The sequence below is a fragment of the Urocampus carinirostris genome, chromosome 19, assembly GCF_059441175.1.
Source record: "Urocampus carinirostris isolate Australia breed hairy pipefish chromosome 19, RoL_Ucar_1.0, whole genome shotgun sequence".
In the NCBI taxonomy this organism is placed as follows: Eukaryota; Metazoa; Chordata; class Actinopteri; order Syngnathiformes; family Syngnathidae; genus Urocampus; species Urocampus carinirostris.
Window position 1 is genome coordinate 7585483 of NC_142367.1, and position 21711 is coordinate 7607193.

General features: G+C 38.1%; 1 protein-coding gene across 4 annotated transcripts in view; it reads right to left on the reverse strand.

The window, feature by feature from the left end:
* Nucleotides 1–381: 381 nt before the first annotated feature.
* Nucleotides 382–21711, reverse strand: part of ptprea (protein tyrosine phosphatase receptor type Ea) — a 60994-nt gene continuing 39664 nt past the window's right edge. For all 4 annotated transcript variants that reach the window (XM_088323741.1, XM_088323743.1, XM_088323742.1 and 1 more), the window contains 15 exons: nt 19919–20009; nt 16130–16206; nt 16025–16061; nt 15854–15951; nt 15601–15720; nt 15370–15533; nt 13282–13417; nt 13062–13211; nt 11434–11527; nt 10150–10226; nt 8775–8909; nt 8587–8712; nt 6962–7113; nt 5707–5842; nt 382–1164 (listed from right to left, as the gene is read on the reverse strand). In XM_088323741.1, coding sequence (XP_088179867.1) covers nt 1090–1164; nt 5707–5842; nt 6962–7113; nt 8587–8712; nt 8775–8909; nt 10150–10226; nt 11434–11527; nt 13062–13211; nt 13282–13417; nt 15370–15533; nt 15601–15720; nt 15854–15951; nt 16025–16061; nt 16130–16206; nt 19919–20009 — 1668 coding nt within the window. In that variant the 3' untranslated portion in view covers nt 382–1089. The remainder of the gene's footprint in view (nt 1165–5706; nt 5843–6961; nt 7114–8586; nt 8713–8774; nt 8910–10149; nt 10227–11433; nt 11528–13061; nt 13212–13281; nt 13418–15369; nt 15534–15600; nt 15721–15853; nt 15952–16024; nt 16062–16129; nt 16207–19918; nt 20010–21711) is intronic.

Consider the following 21711-nt stretch of genomic DNA (forward strand, 5'->3'; position numbering starts at 1 on the left):
AAAACCTGCCTTTTTTTGTTCTTTGTCTTGTTTTCTACTATACATCGATTTTTTTCCTTACCTTTTTCTTAAAACTCTGGGCAAAATAACACAAAATTGTAAAATTAAAAAATATATTTAAACAAAATTTCAATGTAACTAAAAATATATCACCGTGAAAATTGAGATGGCAAAACATTATTGAATGGGAAAAAAATAACCCGGAAGATTAATTAAAAATATATCTATGGTTCCGTATTGTACCCTTAGTTTATACCTTAACAAGCTGGGAATTTTTCATTCAAATGTTTAGTATATTTACTATTTTTACCATGTCTTCTTTAGTTATCAGTGAGAAAATTGTAACTAGAAATAAAACAAACTTGGGTAAGAAAACAAATCTCCAACAGCGATTCTATATTTAAGGGAAATAAATCAAAACACAATCAACACAGAGTGAACAAGTTTGCCCAAATTACAAGAAAATCCTCACAAAGTTGAATTTAATGCATCCATGGAGTTATTTTACAAGTAAAAGCTTTACCGTCACACAAGCCATCAATTCTTTGCCACCTTTCAAATCAAATTCATCTCTTCTTACGCCATTTTAACTCATATTTCACTTCGTGTCAAAAAATGTGGTCCAATTAGGCTTCGGTATAAATGAAATATACCACAAACAAACAAAAGAGGTATCACAATCTTGTCAGTACACGTCTGATCTGTGTGCTTTTCTTTGCCACTTTGAGGGCGTCAAAGACACCGATGAACACGATAAATGCCAAGTGTGGAAACAAAATGGTCAAAGGTGGCTTTAAGGTACATCGATACATATACAACCTTTAAAAATATAACACGGACATTCGCAGGTAAAATATCATACAACGATAAAAACCAAACAAATGGACACTTTTATATATACTGCAAAATATAAATTACCAGTTTTTTTATTTACCTCATGTACAATTCTTTTTATATATAATACAGGCAGGACGGAGGTTTAGTTGGTTAGGACATGAAAAAATAGAGGCTTTAGAAAAAAAATATATAATACAAACAAAAAAAAACACAATCAGAACAATGAAATTGTTGATAAGGCCAAACATCAGCTCATTTAAAATTGGCATAGTCGGAGAAAATGTCCACAAAGTCTTGTACCACCCTGTAGCAGAAGTCGTACTGCTCCTGTTATACAAAACAAACACACCGTAAATTAAAAAAAAAATGGATGAACACAAATAATGACTTCATTTAATAGAAAAATGTTGTACAGAAAAAAAAAGAATCGAATATACCTAACTTTTTACTCTTACTCATGTATAACTCAAAAAAGGAGGCTATGTAATAGTTAAACACTAGATGTAGCTGTAATGAGTAGTGCAACCATAAAAAGAATGCTAAAAAGCACAAGGAAGATTACCGTATTTTCCAGACTATAAGTCACTCAGGGGGAAACTTATATAATAAAATCCAACACTAAAAACATACATGCCATCTTGAAAGGCAATTTCAAATTAAAATAAAATAAAGAACACAGTAAAGTATCGTTGCACGTACGGACATATCTTAGACACGCTCATATACGTCAGTAAAAACGTAAAATATTAACAGTTAACGTATTTTCACGACTATAAGGGGCACCGGGTTATAAGGCCCACCCCCCAAAAATAGTTTTTTTGTCATATATTTTACATACATAAGGTGCACCGGACTATAAGGCGCTACAATGGGAACAGTAACAAAACAGTCAGATAGTTCAGTCAAACCTATTAACCCCTTAACATTCCGACGGCTTAGAAGAAGCAAATACGTGTCTCAGACACGTAGGGACGCGGTGTCTGTACGATGTCACCAATCAATCAAATGCGTCATTCCACAAGTCATTAGGAAGGTTAAACTCTTAGAATTCAAGATATGCTGATCATTTAAAAATATAATAACACAGAAACATCACTGTCAGTCTGAAACACGATACTGGGATAATATAAAGCCAGGGTAGCTCACCAAAGTCGTCTTGCAGCCATCACAATCAATAATACGCAACCATGGTCCTCTTACATCTGTGAGTGTAGTAAATCCAAGCGTGTAAAATATTTACACACTCCAAAACACGCAATAAAGCCGACAAATAAAAGAAAAAATCCGCCGAAAAGCATCTTTGCATTGATAGACGTTCCTTGTTGCTAGCTGTCTGTTTAGCCCCATAATTCCTGTTTACAAATACTATTAAAAAATGTTTTCTCCATGCCGTAGAGCAACCTAACGTGTGATTCATATTCATCTTTTTCGGCTAATTGCAAGCTTTGTTTTGCCCCGCTTTAGCCTATGCGAGCCTGTAAATGCTAAAAAGGACCCGCCTCCTTCACCTTCGAATAACTTTAGCCAATACAAAATTGATGATTGACACATTGGTTAGGAAATAAAATGCCGGTATATATATATCCCAGCGTACACTCCGGACTACTTCGCCGACGGTGGAAAATCTAGTCGGCGGCTGATCCATACATAAGGTGCACTGCATTATAAGGCGCATGGTCAGCTTTTGAAAAAAATAAAGGCTTTTAGGTGTGCCTTATGGTCGTGAAAATACAGTACTCAGATAACTCTAAAATAAAGAAATATCAGCTTCACTCCAAATTACTAAATCCAATGAAATAATTATCTTCATTGTCTTTTATACCGGTAAACAACTCCCTTCACTTAGCAGGTAGACGAAAAGCTGCTTCCTCTTTCTGCCTCTACGCTGCGGTCAAGGTTGAGATCATCAACAGAGGTGTAGAGTGCCCTCTTGCGGTTTAGTGTGAAAATGATATGTGAAGTGATATGCAGTACCAGCAATAAAAATGTAAAAAAACGTAATGATTTTATAATGTGTTAATAATTTCACATAAGTCTCACCGGAGTATTAGTCGCACCCCCAATCAAACTGTAAAAAAAAACCCTGCAAATTATAGTTCGGAAAATACTATAAAAACTATGGAGACTTGAAGTGACCGAGCCACATTTTTATTCATTTCATAGCATTTGGTAGCTCCGTAAAAATACCGTATTTCCCAGACTATAAAACGCACCTAAAAACACAAATTTTCCAGAAATTTAAAAGTGTACCTGCCTTATAATCCGGTGCACCTTATATAACAGAAAATATGGTGTGTAAAATTGGAAATGCATAGTTACAATTGAAATATACTGCATATGTTAACTGCTCTGCCTTTAACAGGGATCAGAATGGAGATTTTCATTTTCAGCTGAAATAGCCAGGGTCCAGGGCGGAGCCCGGTGGGGGGCTCAGGGGGGCGAAGCCCCCCTGAAGTCAACAGCATTTATCTTATTTGCTATGTGAAAATTGCACTAGAATGAATTAAATCCAACAAAACAGAAACCATGTATTATATATATATATATATATATATAAAAATTAAAAAAATAATAATATATTGACATTAAAAGCATTCGTAATATTGAACATGATCATGATGATACAAAATAATCTATTTTAATCATGTTTATAACAAATTTTAAATTTTGTTTATCCTGTTCTAAATATTGTATAAACACAAAAGATAAAATCATTTCATAAATAAATAGATTTATAAATACCTCAGATTGGGATTTTCTGTCACACAGGGGAACCAGTGGTTGACTGCTGCTAGTATTTGAAGTGGAAGGATTTGAAACGGCCAATAATGTTGAACCGGTGGCTGCCGATTTTAAATGCGGATCAGAGTGCATAATTTGATCGCCGGCAAGCTATTTTTGCTTTGTGCTTGTTCATTTTAGCATGATCGATCAGTGCCACACAACCTCGCGTACCATAATTGATCAGATCGACACAGTATAGACACTTTGCTTTCCCTGGAACATCACACTTTGCGATGAACTGGCTCAAAGTTTCTGTAACTTCCTCGATCTTTGCGCCGATTTTAACGTTTACTGTGACAGTCTTCTCCAGCCATGACCACTTAAATTTATTCTCGATTCCTTTATCAATCTCGGAGACAAAAGCCTCGTCTTCTTTTCTTAGTATTTTCATATTTACTTTTTCAAACACTCATTTCACCGTTTGAAAAGACCGGAAGGAGCGCCATGTTTGAGAAAGCCAATGCTCTGAACAAAAGCTCCGCTGATTGGTTATCAGCGAACCTATCGACCAATGGTCTAAATGCTAACTTGGGGTGATGAAACAGTCACGTATCATAACTCACCCCCCCCCTCAAAATATTTTCTCATCGAATTTAGACGATTTACGGGAATGACCTTTGGGGTTCAAAAACAGCGGAAATCCGCGGATCCGCGAAAAATTCTGATCCCTGCTTTAAGAAGCATATAGAGTGGTCTTCAAGTTTCCTCTTGTGGAACTTTCAAACGCTAAATGCAAATCCTCTTTTGTATAAAAGATATTGTCTTTACCTGAATGAAGATTTTGGTTTATGGTAACATTTAGTACAAAATTACGTACTCGTTTGAATTGTTGGTAAATAATACTGCATACGGTAACTGTTCTGCCTTCGAGAAGCATATAGAGTGGCCTTCGAGGACTCTCTTGTGTTTAACGTGCTAATCGTTTGTTGCTAACATTAATTTTATTGATGAAACCAGATGTCATAATGTTAATTTATTAATTTTGAAATCAATTGTTTAAATTTAATTGTATTTGTTGTTTTATGCAACCCTAGCTTTTACCGTAGTTTTCAGAGTTTGTATGCCTTTTTTATGGCCAAATACAAGCACTTTTAAGGACTTTCCAAGCCAATTTTCTTATATCTCCAGTAACATTAAAAGTGGAAATCCAGTGCGAGTCATGTATTTTGAAGATCAACAAATATATCTGCGATTTACATATGCATTTTTTAATATGGCCAGTGCATTAATCAAGGCATATGCATTTGAGATCGAGTAAATCAGCAACATATTTGTTTTTGAGACAAATCTCTCCCGATAAATGAGTTGGGTAAAAATGACAGTAATATGTAGCTTACATTTTCAGTTGCAGGAAGTTTCTTCTCATTACCATTGAGAAACGCTACCTTAATTTTTTAATACATTTCCATAATCAATACGTAATCCTTGCACTAATACACATTTCATAGTACTCCGTTTAGGCATGGCATGCACCTCTCTTCTCGGACGTGCCCCATAGGGGGCGATGATGCTTCATAGGACAACTCCAGATAAACGAATGCCAGTTGCAGCTAATCACATGAGTAGAGGAAATGCAATGGCAAAGCCACCAGAAAGCAGTGTCAGCGTCATTTTTAACCCTTACATATTTAATGTTTTTGATGATTTTGACGAGTTATCTATAAAAACATTACAAGAAAATACTGAATGTATGTAAGCGTAGCTAAGGTCCCCCTGAACATTTTGAGTGGTAGGAGGTAGAAAAAATGATAATAATCAGAAATTAAGTTATTACGCCGGAATAGAATGGCTATTCCATGGTCATAATACCTCAAGTGTAGATAAAAATATTTCCAACCCCAGGTGTTATGCAGACTTGTTGAGAAACATGTCCATAATTCCATGCATTTACAAGCACTTCCTCAAATTTCAAACATGAGTATTCAAGCATTTTCAAAGACTTTAAGCACCTGTATGGACCCTGAGTTTTAATTCCTTGAGCCTTATCGTCCAGTGCGCCCTTATATATGACAAATAAATCCCAAAAGATTTTAGTTATAGTCTAGGAAAACATGGTAATCATTGTATTCGGCTTCTCGTACTCACCACTGTCTGGACCATGTGCGGCCGCTGCATGCGTAAACTCTTGACGGTTTGGAAGACATCAAGCAGGCCTTCCGCTTTGACGCGCTCCAGGATGTTGCTCAGTGCAATAAACGTACCGGTCCGCCCGGCGCCGGCGCTACAAAACAACACCACGGCGCTAGCGTTAGCGCCACATGCCAAATTCACTCTCTACGTTCCGTCATGCATACTTCCAAGTAGCAGAAACACACAAGGCAGAACTGCCAAATATTGGAAACCGTATTTCCGAATGGATGAAAATAAATTTCGATTTAGGAAACATTTTCAGAGTAGCATTAAGCGCTCCATTTTACATCAAAAGTTGTTCTTTGACAATGTTACTTAAAGGTTGTCTCCGTAACTCCAAAATATTCTACTTGCTGACGCCATCTTCTTGCTGAAATCATCATTGCAGCCTCTGTCATGCTCCTTTTGTAGCGCGTGTAAGTATGTGAACTCTTTAGACGTTAGGCTGAGTTAGTATTTGGACAATAGTCCTTTTCTTACTTTCACCATTTGTATCCTAAAATAAAAAAAAAACATGAGCATGCGCAGAAATATCAATCTCCTCCCCCATATTTCTTCTTTTCCTTTCCTCTAGCGTAATGCGCTCCGTGGACGGAACACCAAGGGTAAAAGTAAGATAAAAACAGATCGGTGCAGTTGGGCAATGTTAACACATACTAAGTGGAGAAAATATTCGATATTGAACTTTTTAAGGACATCTCAAACTATGCACCGAAACAGCACATCAAACCTGTTGTTGAATCAAATGTCCAGCAGATGGCAATAAAATTGAAAAAAGCGTATTTATATGTAAACTAGTGTAATAAACTACCAAAACTCCATTTTATTTGGTAGCACTGATTGGCAACCATTTAACGAGTTGTAATAAAAATATTTATATCCATTTGTACTGTTTAAGCCCGAGGGTGTAATATTTGACAATTAGATGGCACTGTATTGTCTAATGCAACAGTTGTAGCAGTAAGAAAACAGACAAACAGGCAACTTCTGGGTAAGGATTCCACTATGGAAAAGAAGTAAAAAATACACGACCCTCAATAAGGGTTTTCATTAACGCACTTCCAAACAAAAAAGAAAATCACCATAGCTACATTTCGCACCGCATATTTCCTTTTACATTTTTTTTCAATGATACGAGTGTGTGTCTGTTCATTTTTTGCTACCTGGGAGCAAGCTTTTTTTGTGAGATGTTGCACCGCCCCCTCCGTACCTGCAGTGCACCACAATGGGGTGGTTGCCCGACTGCTGCTGCTGCCGCTGCACGGCTGCAATAATGTCAATCATGCCTCGTCCCTCCCCCGGAATGCCCACCTCAGGCCAGCCGTGGAAGTGGAAATGACGAATCACGCGGGTCACCTTCTCCTATTGTAGAAAAGCCAGGCATATAATTCTTATTGAAAGAAACGAGTACCGTATTTTCCGGACTCTGAGTTGCAGTTTTTTTCCCATAGTTTGGTGCGACTTGTACTCCGGGTGCGACTTACTTGTGAAATTCTCAACACATTAGTACCGGTATTTCATTTCACATGTTATTTTCACACTAAACCGCAAGAGGGTGCCAAAAAACGAGTAACGTCGTTTCTGAAATTAACAGGGATGTCTTTCGTGTAACGTTCGTACGAAATTATTCGGCCTGTTCTCTTTGATTTTAAATTGCCTTCTAAGATGACATGTCTGGTTTTTGGTGTTGGATTTTATCATTTGAATTTCCCCCAAAAATGCGACTTCTACTCTGGTGCGACTTATACAGGTAAATGTAGTTTTCTTTCTTTATTATGCATTTTTTGGCTGGTGAGACTACTATGGAGCAACTTTTAGTCCGGAATACGCATTTGTTAAATGCGCTCAAATTACCTCTTCTCTTTTCATCTTTCTGGGTATATAGGTTGGAGATAGGACTTCACAAGAAGCATTCCTTTTCTTACTTTCACCATTTTAAGCGCCACTAACAAATAGACATTTTAATAAAACATGTGCAGGGACACGTATTATGTGTCTCTCCAGCACTCCGCTCAGCCCCTTTTTTTCCCTGGACATCTTTGGCAAAAGTAATATAAAAGTAGATAGACACAGTGGAAAATAAAGCATAAAGGCTCTTTGAACTCAGGGACACTCTTAGGTACAAGTCAAACAACGCAGTGTACCTTAAATCTACTTATAACATTAATTGCATGGATATGGCATCGCTGTTTTCCATCTGCCATCAGTATGTACCTGTATTCACTCATCTTCATTCATGCAATGTTTGCGTTGTGTCGTCTGCTACAAGCCACGTGAACTCCTCTTTCCACGATGCTCTAAATGTACGTTTACGTTTTGTAGCGTCATACATTTTGTTAGCTTCCTTTGAATCTTTCTTCTGGGGATGAGGTTTTGGCTTGATTTCTAACCACTTAACCATTTTTCTTGTGTTCTCTGTGCGTCTACTTTGGAAAATTATATACAAATGTACGACCTTATAAGGCTCGGGAAAGTTATTTGATGCAGATTTCTGATTGGCTGCCGAGTATGCAAATTGCCAAACGAACTGAAATTCCGAAATTTCCAAAGCGAACGACGATTTTGAAATCTGAATAAAGCAAACGTTTGATTTTTTTTTTCTTGAAAAAGTTGTCGGCCACACGGGCGGAAACGTTTTGTAAGTTGTAAAACCGACGTAAAAGATGCAGACGTTATTTTAGACACGGCTTATAGCCTTTTTTTTTTTGTTCAATTTGGATTTAATATGTACAGCCGGCCCAGTTAAAAAAGAAATCCATGTACATCACATTTTTACTTGCCACAATCGAACGACTTGTTCGAAGAAAACGTGGCAAAGCTTGCAGATGTTCTTACCGGCAAGAAGGTGAGTACCAAGTCTCGTAGACTGAAGGTGTCACACATGGCGTCGCCCTTCATCTCTACCTTGTAATCACCGTATGTCTGCGACTCCTCACTGGGCCAATACTGGTAACATTTGTCCTAAAAATGACACGAGTACGTGTTGATTTGATGCAAACGATCCTGAAGAAGATAAGCCGTACCTGCTCCCTCTCCTGCAGCTCGGTCAGCATGACAATGGAGTGACACTTCCACTCCCAAACCATCCTCCAGAAATCCTCCACCGTGTGCTGCAGTGGGCCCTGCGTGGCGATGAAGTAGTCCTTTTGTCTGTAGCCCTGCAGACACAAGAAACAGCAGACATACAATCAAAGCTGAACTGTTGAACTTATAAAAATGGCAAGGAAACAATAACTGCTATGTTGGCTAAATCTACTGAACAGCAGTGGTGGACCGTGCAGTTTACCCCTACGCATTCACTCTAGTCTGAATTAGTGATGCGTTTTTCAATTGTTCTGTATTTTAATTTTGGGGAGACATTTGTAAATATTTTAACTTATGTTTCCTGTGTTTTTCATTCGTTGTGTTTTACATAACAAATGTATAATTTATTTTTGTATTACATAGTTTATTTTTGTTTCACTGAATACTCAATATTTTTAATGAACATTTTGTTGTGTGTTTTTCAGAGATGTTGAGTTGCTTGAATCTGACAAGTTGCGTAGTATAAAAGAGTTAAAAGATTAAGAGTTGAATAAACACAGCAACATCTAGTGGTAGAGTGAAAAATAAATGCTACTATAATTTAGCATAATAATAGATTTGATTCTAATTTAATAATTCATTTGTGCACAATGTTAATTAACGGGACTCCCTTTCTCTAGTTTTCCAGCTTTTCTCTTCTTTTTAGATTTTTTTCCCGTTTATATTTTTTTTCTTTTGTTTATTTTTTTGCTTTATTTCCCCCTCTTTCAAGTCATTACTAGTCTGAATCAGTCTAACCCCTAACAATTATTTTATGGCAATAAAACCTCTTTTGCGGCTTCAGCTGCAACACATAAAAAAGCATCAATATTAACAGCTAGCAGTTGGCGCAATAGTTTAATTACCACCCTATGTTTCTCAAAGCGGTAACGTTTCTCAAGTCTGTACCTTCATACAGGCTCAAATGAACCGATTCGAGATTTGATTGGCTAAACCTACAGTAATACCACAGCGATGTTGTTCTACGAATACGCCTTCTCAAAGAATATTGAAGGCCTATTTCTGAGCCTAGCAACAAGTAATACTGTGGTTGGTTTAATGCTTGGATATAAAAGCACACTTCTGAAAGCAGCCAATGCAGGGAAGGAGCAATAAAAGGAAGGGGACAGACAATTTGGAATTACTGTCTTCTATGTTTACTATCATCTGTGGCTTTAGTTAGGCAAACCACAAAAAAAAAAAAAAACAGAATGAGTCATTAATAGCAATTATTGATGGAAAAAATATAATTAACATCACATGTTTTAGCGATTTTTAGGTCAGGCCCTTAGGGGCCAGCATTGCTTAACAGTATGAAAGGTATAAGATGCTTACGTCTATAAAGGATGCGTTGACGTAATCGGTAAACTCCTGACCCCTCCTCATGGAGAGGATCACTCTGTTGAAGTCGTCTAAAAAAAGTAAGACAAAGGTAGTTGAAAACAAAGGAATGAACACTGTTCACTACTCCTATTACTCTTCCAGAGCTGCCAAACGTTAGAAAAATATTTCAGAATGGATTAAGAGAATTTTCAGTTATTTTTAAGTCAAAAGTGCTTCTTGCTTGGCGCACACGAAATTTGGTGCAATGCCTTTGGCTGCAGAACGGCAATGGCGCTGTGCTCCTGCACACTTTACGCCGTTTTACGCTGCGTCATTCTCTGTTCTGCTTAGTCGTTTACATCACGGAAACCTCAACGACCTGACATTGGCGCCAATGAGTGTAGCGTTTTTGATGGATAACTCCCACTGTTGCTCAAATAATTTCTTTACATTGAAAGAGCTGAAATATTGTGAGTCGCCAATATTGAGTAAACTATCGTAAAACCCCTCGTTTTGCTTCAGTTATATATTAGATGAATAATGTTGGAAAAACGGCCACTAATTTCTCCTTTAGAAGGGCATCGTAAGTGTTTCCAGATGCCTGAACGATGAGCGCATTTATTGTAGAAAAAAGCAGCTTGTTTTCCTAGGTACCGCGGACACTTGTGGAATTCGGCGATTGAGCTCAGAAAATATCAAACATGTTTAAAGGTGGTGTCCATAACTTTGAAATATTCTACCTCCTGATGCCATCTTCTGGCTTAAATAATCGTTGCAGCCTCTGTCAAGCTACTTTTGTTGCACGTACAAGTATGTGAAATTCTTAGAAGTGCTTTAATAAACTCTTCCTTCCACATCTTTTTTTGGGGTTTGGCTTGAGATTAGGATGCTATTTGAAACAGTCCTTTTTTTGCACAATTTTTATCCTAAAGAAAAAGACTGAAATCACTATCCTCCCCTTCAGTCTTCAGAGCAATGCGCTCCTTGGCCGGAACACTGAGGTCAACGGTAAGATGAAAGCAGATAGGCGCAGTGGGAAAAATATATAAAGGCTCTTTGAACTCAATTGGGCATTTTTAACACATAAAAGAGAAAATATTTAATTTAAACCTTTTTAAAAACACCTTAAACCATGAACCCCACCTTTAATACTCGACAACATTGGCGCTGCGCCATTTTCCTCGAATAAAGTGCCCCCGCACACCTGATGCCAAAAGCAAAATGCCGATCGCCAGTGTCATAGTGCGCAGTAGGCATTTTGTAGTTTGTAGAAAATGTGTTTTTCGCTGCTCTTACAAGGAATGATCTGTAGGACCCTGTTCTTCTTCATGTTGGCGGGCAGGTTTCCCGTTCTCATGTTCTCCTTCATGATGCGCATATTGGTCAGTTTCTGTCATGCAAACACAAAAGATTAACATAGAACATTTTTCAAATATAGAATTTTCCCAGTTAATGGGGACCAGACCCACTCGTGAATAGTGCAAAACTGCGAAGTAGTGTCGCGCCTTTTTTTCTAAACAAAAGTGAACCGTAATAATAATAATAATAAAACATTGTATTTCAAAGTGCCTTTCAGGACACCATAGGTCACTGTACAAATGAGTAGGACATAACAATAAACGACAAGTAAAACAAGAGTAAAACAGCCAAGTGATAGTGAATAAAACACAGAGTTAAAAGGGGCGGTGTTTGAGGCAGATGGTCAAGAAACGGCAACTCTGAAGAGGTGAGTTTTGAGACTGAATTTGGAGGTGGACAGTGTCACAGAAGTTCAAGGTCAGGCGACAATGAGTTCCAGAGCTGGGGGGCTAACAGCTGAAAGCTCCGTTTCCCATGTAGCTGAGGCGGGCAGGGGGTATAGTGAGATGGAGGGAGGAAGATGATCTAAGGGTGCGGGGATGGCATGGCAGTGTGAAGGATGTCGGAGAGGTAGTGAGGAGCAAGGTTATGAACGGCCATGTAGTTGGCAAGCAGGATTTTGTAATTGATTCTATGGTACATTGGGAGCTAGTGGAGTAGCTAAAGGACAGGGGTGATGTGATGACAAGAGGGGGTCTTGGTGATGAGGCGTGCAGCAGAGTTATGGACCAGCTCAAGTTTATAGAAGGATTATGGAGGGTTAGGTAAAGGAGGGAATTGCAGTAATCGAGGCGTGAAGTGACAAGGCTATGGACGAGGATGGCCCTTGTGTGGGGTGAGGGAGGGGCTGAGACGTAAGGAGGCTGGCCAGGTGATGGTATTTATATGAGAGTTAAAGGAGAGTGTGCTTTCTAGGATGGCACCCAGACTCTTGACCAGAGGGGAGGAAAAAACTGAGAAATTGTCAACAGAAAGAGAGAAGGATCCAACTTTAGAGGGTGGATTTGGTGCCAATAAGAAGTAGTTCTGTTTTATTGCTGTTCAGTTTTAGGAAGTTGACGGTGAACTATGATTTTATATCAGAAAGGCAAGAGTTGAGGTCAGTATTTTATATAAGTCGATGAGAGAAAAGGAGAGCGAGAGAGAAACAGAGTGAGAGTGAAAGAGAGACAGACAAAGATGGAGAGACAGAGAGCAAGTAGGAGACGTATTGATTTTAAAAGGTAAACAGTCTTATAAATTAGTCGGGACAAATTGTTTCACAGATGCACCAAATGACGGATCGTTTAGGTGGCATGAGAGGAACACAGAGCAGGTGACCGGTCACAGTACAGTAAGAAAGTTGCTATGATATGAATCGGCCAATCATTGTGGACCTCAAGACCAAGGGTGCTGGCCAATCGGCTTTAATCTTGGCTGCTGAAACGGTTCTCAGTTGTGGGAAAGCCTCCATTGGATTAAAAATAAATAAATTAGATAGCTTTAATTGAATATAGAAGCGAGGGGTCTCTGTAATGAATAAACTAGTAGCTTTGGAATGTGATTTAAAATCCAAATTCAGTTACCCTGAACTCCTCCTCCAGGCCGAGACGGTCTCCTTGATTAAAGGTGTTGTGTAGCTTGTGCAAGTGTCCCTCCAAGGACGACACATCCAGCTCTGTGTCCCCGTACAGGAAGTACTCCAGCAGAGCCTGGTAGATGAATGAGTACTGCATCTACAGGTCAAAAAAGGAGCGATTGTCACCCCACTCCGAGGAAGAGAAGTTTCAGGTCGCCTCGACTCACGTCTGTCTGGATGAGTTGTGAGCGCTGCTCTCGGATCTTGGAGACAAAGCCGAACACGTCAACTTTCTGCTCAGCGTGCATCATGTCGATCATGCCGTCAATCACAATAAACGTGCCTGTCCGACCTACGCCGGCGCTGGACACAAAGAGCAGCAACAACATTTGGAACATTTTATTTGATTCCTTTTTCGACAAATACATTAAGAAACACACCAAATTTCCTCTTAAGTTTTGAAAAATGAAAGTAAAGTAAGTTTAAGGTGGGAAGCATAGTTTGAGGTGTTCTTAAAAAGTTGAAAGTACAATTGTTTCCCTATTAAGTGAGTGTTATCAATTCCCAGCTGAATTCAAACAGCTTTTATACATATTTTCTCAATGCCTATCTGCTTTTATCTTACGTTTACATATGGTGCTCCGCCCACGGAACGCATTAATTACAATTTAATGCATTATATTATTTTCCTAATTTTAAGTAGCATATTTTCCGGACTGTAAGGCCACAAATTGGCCAGAAATTCAAAAGCTTTCCTTAAAATCTGGTGCATCTAATCGAATGGAAAATGCGATGGATAAAATTGAAAATGCATAATTACAGTGAAACAGTACTGCAAAACTGCAGTTCAAATGTAGCAAAATCAGACAAAAGATACTTAAAATAAGCATATGAATCTGCCAATGTAACAAATAATCAATAATGCTCTAGTTCTCTTCGATAACAGATATAATATAAAATATTATATATATATATATATATATATATATATATATATATATATATATATATATATATATAATATAATAATATAATATAATGTATATATAATATATTGTGTGTATATATAAATATATTTCTGTGTACTACATGCTATACATTGCAAAAATTAATACTATTTGTATTCTTGCGTTCAACTTGTTTTTCAACCTACTATAACTGAAAAAGCTACTACAGGTAAATTGAGTTAAGCAGATCATTTTTCCTCATACTAAGAATTCTTTATCAGAGATTAAAAAAGAATAAAGATTAAATCGAGTTAAAATACATGCCATCTGAAATAAGATCACATGGCTAATTTTGAGTATATATTTCCTTTTTATGTAATGAACAGGTTTAAAATATTGGGGGAAAAGAGAAAAATATTTTCAGCCATTGAGCAACACATCAACAAAATCTCATACACAAATATAATAATAATAATATATATATTATTTTATTATTGTAATAATATATTTATTATTATTAGATATTATATAACAAAAATTATTACTGCATTGTTATGAAAAAATTGTTTATTTTAAGTATTTCTTCCTATTCTAATTTTCTTTGATAAATTTGCTCATTTACCGGATCATTGATTCACTATTAATATTTTAAAAAATACTGTCTGGTAAAGTTTTCTTTTTACAACTGAAACAGTAAAACAGATAAAATGATCTTTAAAAATGATCTTGCTGATGAGATCATTTATTTTTTGCATACACTGTTTGTGAGCCATAATCTTGGTTTATATTGATACTATAACATTGTAAGGCTCCACAAACACCAATGAGTGTTTGCTATAATCAAGCATGGCCAAGTGACCAATAATCGGTCAGTTTTTTTCCCCTAATATTTTTTTTTTATAAAGATTGGTCGGATACTTATCATTCATCCTCAAAGATAGTTGTTACATGAAACATCTGTCAATTGCATGGCCTGTGGGACAAATGTGGCCCGCCACATCAATTTATGTGGCCCAAAAGAGCTTAAAATGCATCTAAAATAAGGAAGAGTGCTTTGACCAAAAACTACACTTCCCACAATGCCTCTTGAGTACGATACATGCCAAGTGACTCATTGACAAATAAATGTCAATGAGTGCAATGGAGAACTAAATGATCCCAAAAATGTTGTTTAAATAAATCTAGTTTATAATAAATATGTGTAGAAACTTTATTCAATGTAATGTACTGTCTCTAATGAGTTATTTTACAATAAACAGTAGTTACATGTATTTTACATACCATTCAATTACGTTTAGTTGTAACGTGGAACCTCGTTTAAAATGAGTTTGACACTCCTGCCCTATCGCATGACTATTAAGTACGTACCTGCAGTGGACAACGATAGGCCCTGCAAAGGGTGGATTGACCGCCTTGACCTTCTTGAGGAACTTGAGCATGCCAATGGGCGAGAATGGCACCCCAAAGTCAGGCCAGCTGGTGAAGTGGAGTTGCGTGACCAAGCGTTGTGTCTTTGAGGCATCGCTGGATTGCTACGAGCAGAAATGTGACAACCGTCAGCAAAGAATGAAACTGTGGTGAGCTTGGGTGCTAGCGTACATATTGTATGCAGAACTTGCGGATGGTGTAATCCACCAAGACTGTGAAGTCTTCTACTGCCACACGCACGTTCCCGTAAGTCCAACAACCTTGATCCGGCCAGTACTGGTAACACTTGTCCTGTAAGGGCAAGGGCTTGTCATAAAGAATATCACAGTTTGAGGTTTTTTAAATCAATTAATCGGTACTGTGTCCATTTTCAGGGTATTTTGGGAGACCCTTGCACCTCTTTTCCTGACTGATAACCACTCACTTCCTTTCTCTCCTTCAAGTTGGTCAGCATGACAACCGTAGACACCTTCTGTTCCCAAATCATCCTCCAGAAATCTGCTACCGTGTCCTCTTTTGGACCTGCCACCACAGAATCTTTAAAAAATACATTCTGCTATGAGATGACTTATATCAACTCAAGACAGGATCTTACCTTGTGCCGCTATAAACTTGTTCTTAACAGTAAAACCCTGTTAGAAGCACACTTTTGTTATAATGGAAAATAGCTGGTGATCACAATTGTTAATGTTCTGCTTACGTCGATGTATGAAGCGTTGATGTAATCGGAGGCGGGGCATCCTTCCAACTGAGTCAGAACTACCCTAGAATGATCATCTGTGGGAGAAAATGTTGTTTCAAGCCTTTCGGATAAATTATCGTTGAAATATTTTAAACAATGCCTAGTAAGGGTTCGATTAGTGTGGCCTAGCATAGAGCTACCAAACACTGTTCATTTCTAAACAAACAGTTGACATTTCTGAAAAATATGAACTGCAAGTGAGGTTGATTACTTTTTGATTGCCCCTTTCATTCGTATCGCTACAATATGGCACTGCAAGATGTCAACTAAACACCCCCACCCTATTAAATTATGTTCAAGGGCAAGTTATGCTAAAAATGGATGCAATTTGTAGAACAGCTGTCCACAATCAGAGCTGCTCTCACAACATGTGCTTTTACTTCACAAAAGGAAATTACTTATCCCCAAATTATATTCGAACATTTCAAGGAAAGTGGCCAAACAATAAATAAAACAGCTGGTTCAGTGAGTAGTTTGTTTCATCCTGGTATGGATTCTCCGGCTCTGGCACCTGGATGTAACACTGCAGGGAAATCTGATTTTAGGGGGACGGACGCGACCCGTTTTCGAACTGTTAAAGTCCGTCTGAACTGCACACATCCGATTTTTTTCACTCCAGACCCAGGCCACTTTCATATGTGGTCCTAATTCAGATACATATGTCATTTTTGGAATGAGACTGCTGTGTGAACGGTCAATATGCATTCATGCAACCTGCACATAATCGATAGGCGGCAGACATCACTATTCTGTGTTCAACGAGGCAAGAGGAAGTGGACATACTAACAACCATGGTGGACAAAAATTTACACCTTCATGGAAGATGAACACTTTTGTAACTAACGGTGCAGCTAAGATCGCATACAACTGGATCCACAACATTTCGCTCTATGTCACTAATGTAAAAAAGCAGTGGAGTTCAAGTTTAAAAAAATAGTATCCTCTATTGGTAGTTAACAATATTTACATTAAAATCACACCACAAGGAGAACATTTAATGGGTGAAAAGCGAGGTTTTGGATTGAAATAAAATTTGAGGGGACAACGCTCCGCCGTAAACTTAAATGAGTAGAATAGAATAGAATAGAATAGAATAGAATATACCTTTATTGTCATTGTTACAAATGGGCTAACATATTGTGACAACGAAATTGGGCATGACACTCCAGTTTTACACATTCATAGTGAGGTATGAGCAAGAAGATAAAGGAACAGAGAAGATAATGTTATAAGACAAGGGGGATAAGGCTATAGTTATAATTTACATGGTATTTACACAAGAAATGTCGGCATGTGGGATGTTACATACAGGGTTGTCGTGATAACGTCGGTATCGTAACGGTTGTGCAATATTGCATTGGTGCAAAGTCATCATAGTGCATAGTACTTCTGCAAACACTAAGCGCATTGCGTGTGACATCACATGTTCTCTTCTGCGCATGTGGGACACTTGTGGCGTTCACACGGGATATCATATACAAGGTGCATTTAGTATTAGATCTCACAAAAACATTGGATTTTACCCCAAAAATTGAGCATTGTGACCCTAGCTAGAGTGATCAATCGAGGAGCAACACTAAAATTAAGTTTGATCAGGCTAATCTTAATTGCATAGAGCAGACATTGTCAAACTACAATTTTTGAATCTGTTCCCCCTGAAATAACACAGTAAAAATCTTATCTCATCTCATTAGCTGCACCGCTTATCCTCAGTAGGGTCGCGGGGTGCTGGAGCCCATCCCAGCAATCATCGGGAAGTGGGCAGGGGACACCCTGAACTGGTTACCAGCCAATCGCAGGGCACACAGGGACAGACAACTCGCTCGCTCATTCACACCCAAGGACAATTTGGACCGGCCAATCCACCTGAAATGCATGTCTTTGGAATGTGGGAGGAAACCGGAGTGCCCGGAGGAAACCCACGCAAGCACAGGGAGAACATGCAAACTCCGCACAGTAAGTCCGGTAGCTGGATTTGAACCCACACAGGAGGTTCCCAAGACCTTAGAACTATGCCTCGACACGCAATAACCACTGCGCCGCCGTGCTGCCCCACAGTAAAAATATAATGTTAAAAAGGTAAGACACATATATATTTTTTTCTCTCTAGGTCCACGTTTCCCCAAAAGGTGACACACTGAAACCACAGTAAATGTTCTGAGAAGGACACCATCTATTCCTAGTTATATATTTGGAGACTGGAACTACAGTGAGGCTTCCGCACATGGAACAGATAGTCCTATCTGAGTTTCCCCTTTTAGTTTTGTTTTCAATTTTTTTTAATTTTACATTTAAGCCATTCATTCAAAATGAGTAAAAGAAAGAAAATGAAAAATGGACAGTGCACAGTGCAAGATTGGAGAGGTGACGGAACGATCATGACGATAATTAGCAGATGCGATGCAACAGTTTTGAACTAAGTTTCAAATGAGCGCTAATAATTTGATGACAGACAAGCGTGGTCCCCTTTGAATATCCGCAGGTTCGAGAGCGTTCTCCATTCGGGCCCCGGTGCTGTGGAATGCTCTTCCCCCCAAGATTCGATCTGCAACCTCAGTGGAACTGTTTAAATCTAGACTTAAAACACACTTCTATTCCATAGCATATGGATAACCTGTATTTTATGTTGACAATAGCTGTGTATTATTTGTGATTGCAAAATCCGTTGCAACCTGGTCAGTCCTGTAAGGGGGGAATTACCTCATGTGGGTTCCCTTCTCAATGTTTCTTCATTTTCCTCATGTTGAGGTTTTTGAGTTTTTCCTTGCCCTCGTATAGGTTTTAGATCAGGGGATGGTGTAATAATAGTCTGTGGCTTGCAATAATCTGTGGTCTGTGCAGCCCTTTGAGACTCTTTGTGATTAAGAGCTATACAAATTAACATGACATGACAAGCTCACAAATAATTTTTGCTTATTTTTTGATGAAAGTCACTGAGTTGTATTCTTAGAAAGCACAAGCCCATCAATGACCTTGGTGTCAGTTGAATCTGCTTGTGAACTCCCCCCCATAAATAATTTATTCTTTGTAAAGCATCTTAACCGAACACAAAAGTAAACTGCGCTCAAAGCCAACATTAAGATGATGCAAATGTTATGGCTTTATTTTTCTGTATTTTGTGAATGTATTCATATTGTATACATTTTACTTATCAAGAAAAAGAAAATTGAATTTAACAAACGTGATCAAATCTAGTGCTTGAAGAAGGGACATGTTATATCATTTGGGTTTAATTCTTACAGTTTCGAGACACAATTTGCGCATACTTGAAATTATATCTACTAATCTAATTATTTTCCCTCCTGGGTCAGCCCCTCTGCAAAATTTCAGAACCTAATGTTTCCCACGTGTCAAAAACTTAGCCCATTCCTGGTCTACAGGAACTACAATTATCCAAAGTCCAACTATATTTACTCACATTGGTTAACAAATTAAATAAAAATATCACCACATATTAAATCATGTCTGTAGATATTTGATCAGAAAATATCGGTATCAGTATTGAATTGGAAGATTTTTTTTTTTCATCGGGACACCCCTACTTCTCCGGTAAATTTACGTTACCTGTTAGCATTTTTATGAAGCAATATAAATTTGTTTGTAATATTGGAAAAATATATATACCATATTGGGGCATAAAGAGTATTTTCTACACCAACAACATACATTCATATTTTGCTACAAAAGTGAAACAAAAACCGAATTGCTTCCCAACCCTAACTGATAACCAATGCTCATAATACTTACAGGGAAGAATGTTGGGATATCTGTTTTTGTCCTTGTTGTTGTCCTTGTTGGCCTCCTCGTACGTCCCATGGGTGTGACCCCCGGGCAGCGACTGGAGAAAAATTCACAACAAAAGTGTCACAAAGCTCATATAAAGCAGACAACCTACTGCTGCATTGCATTACTCAGTTATTTCTCTGAAGTCATTTCCTTGGCTACAAATTACCGTCAAACCCATTTTGCTTGTTAAAACGTGGGATTCTTCTGTTATTACATGCTAAATTTAAGTCATAGCTGAAACGGAATACTGACTCAGATGCTGAAAAAGGAAATGGGTATTTTTTATTTGAGCACGTATGCATAGGTCATGGGAAGAAAGAAGTCTGTGTTTTGACTGATGTAATATGTAAGGGAAACTCATTCAAATTCAAGTTAGTTAACACCTGAAATGAAAATCTTATCTCTGCAGATAGCCGCATTGCAGCACATTGCAATTCAGACAAGGATAGCTTTTAAGGAGAAGATGAAGATGAGGGCTCAACTCCCACCGACAAAATCGAAGCACGCTCAAGAAACGCAATTTATCTAGTTACTTCTTAAATGTAAATGGTCTGCATTTATACAGCACTTTTCAAATCACTGAAGACCTCCCAAAGCGCTTTACAATGTGCTTCACGCTTTCCCTTTTTACACACACTAACCGATAGCAGTGTCAGCCATGCAAGGCAACTGCTCATCGGGGGCATTAGGGATTCAGTGTCTTGCCCAGGGACACTTCGACATATAACACGGAGGAGCTGGGAATTGAACCTGCGACCACTTGATCCCAAGACGAGCGCTTTACCTCCTAATTATTATAGGAAGCTGTTTCTTACTTTTTTTAATGTTGGACACCGGTGGTTTTAAAGGTAGGGTGTGTCGTTTGAGATGTCCTTAAAAGTTAATAATTTTATTCATGAAGTATGTTATAACGATGCCCAACTAGATTCATAAAGCCCTTACACTTTGGAGTTCGACGAGACCCCCTCTCGGGGAGTGATGGAGAGAGACGTCATGCTCGTCCCTGCAGGTTTTTGTTTCTATTTTTTATTAAAAACGCCAACGCACACCCCCAAAAAGATGAAAAAAAAAAGTTTATTCAAGCGCACCTAAGACAAACATGTCCTTGCACCACATCATTGACAGGCTGACTAAGGCTGCAATCATGACTTAAAATCAGGAAATGGCGACAGAGAGTAACGTTTTCAGATCCCGCACCCCACTTTTAAGAAAACCAAAACCAACGGAGGAAAAAAAAAAACATTGAACTAGCAATCCTTGAAAATGCGATACCTGTAATGAGCACAATATGTTTTGTAATGAAAGATCAATACTGAAGCAGCAGAAAAATATTGCATGTTGGCATGAACTTTACCAACATTTCCAGTTCCTCATATGCCCCCCTTTGAAGAGAGAAAATCCATATAAATTGTACAGGTAGACTGCATAATCCAAAACTTATATATATATAAAATAAATATATATATATCTATATATCTATATAGATATATATAAAATATATGATGCGGCTTGCTCAAAAGAATGGTAAATGGTCTGCAATTATATAGCGCTTTTCAAGTCAATAACCTCCCAAAGCGCTTTACAATGTGCTTCACACTTACCCATTCACACACACACACTCACACACACACCAATAGCGGCCATGCAGCCATGCAAAGCGCCAACCTGCTTATTGGGGGCATTAGGAAAAAAATTAAATAAAAATAAAACAATTTATTTTTAAAAATGTTTCTTTTTATGGCTTTTGGTGTCAA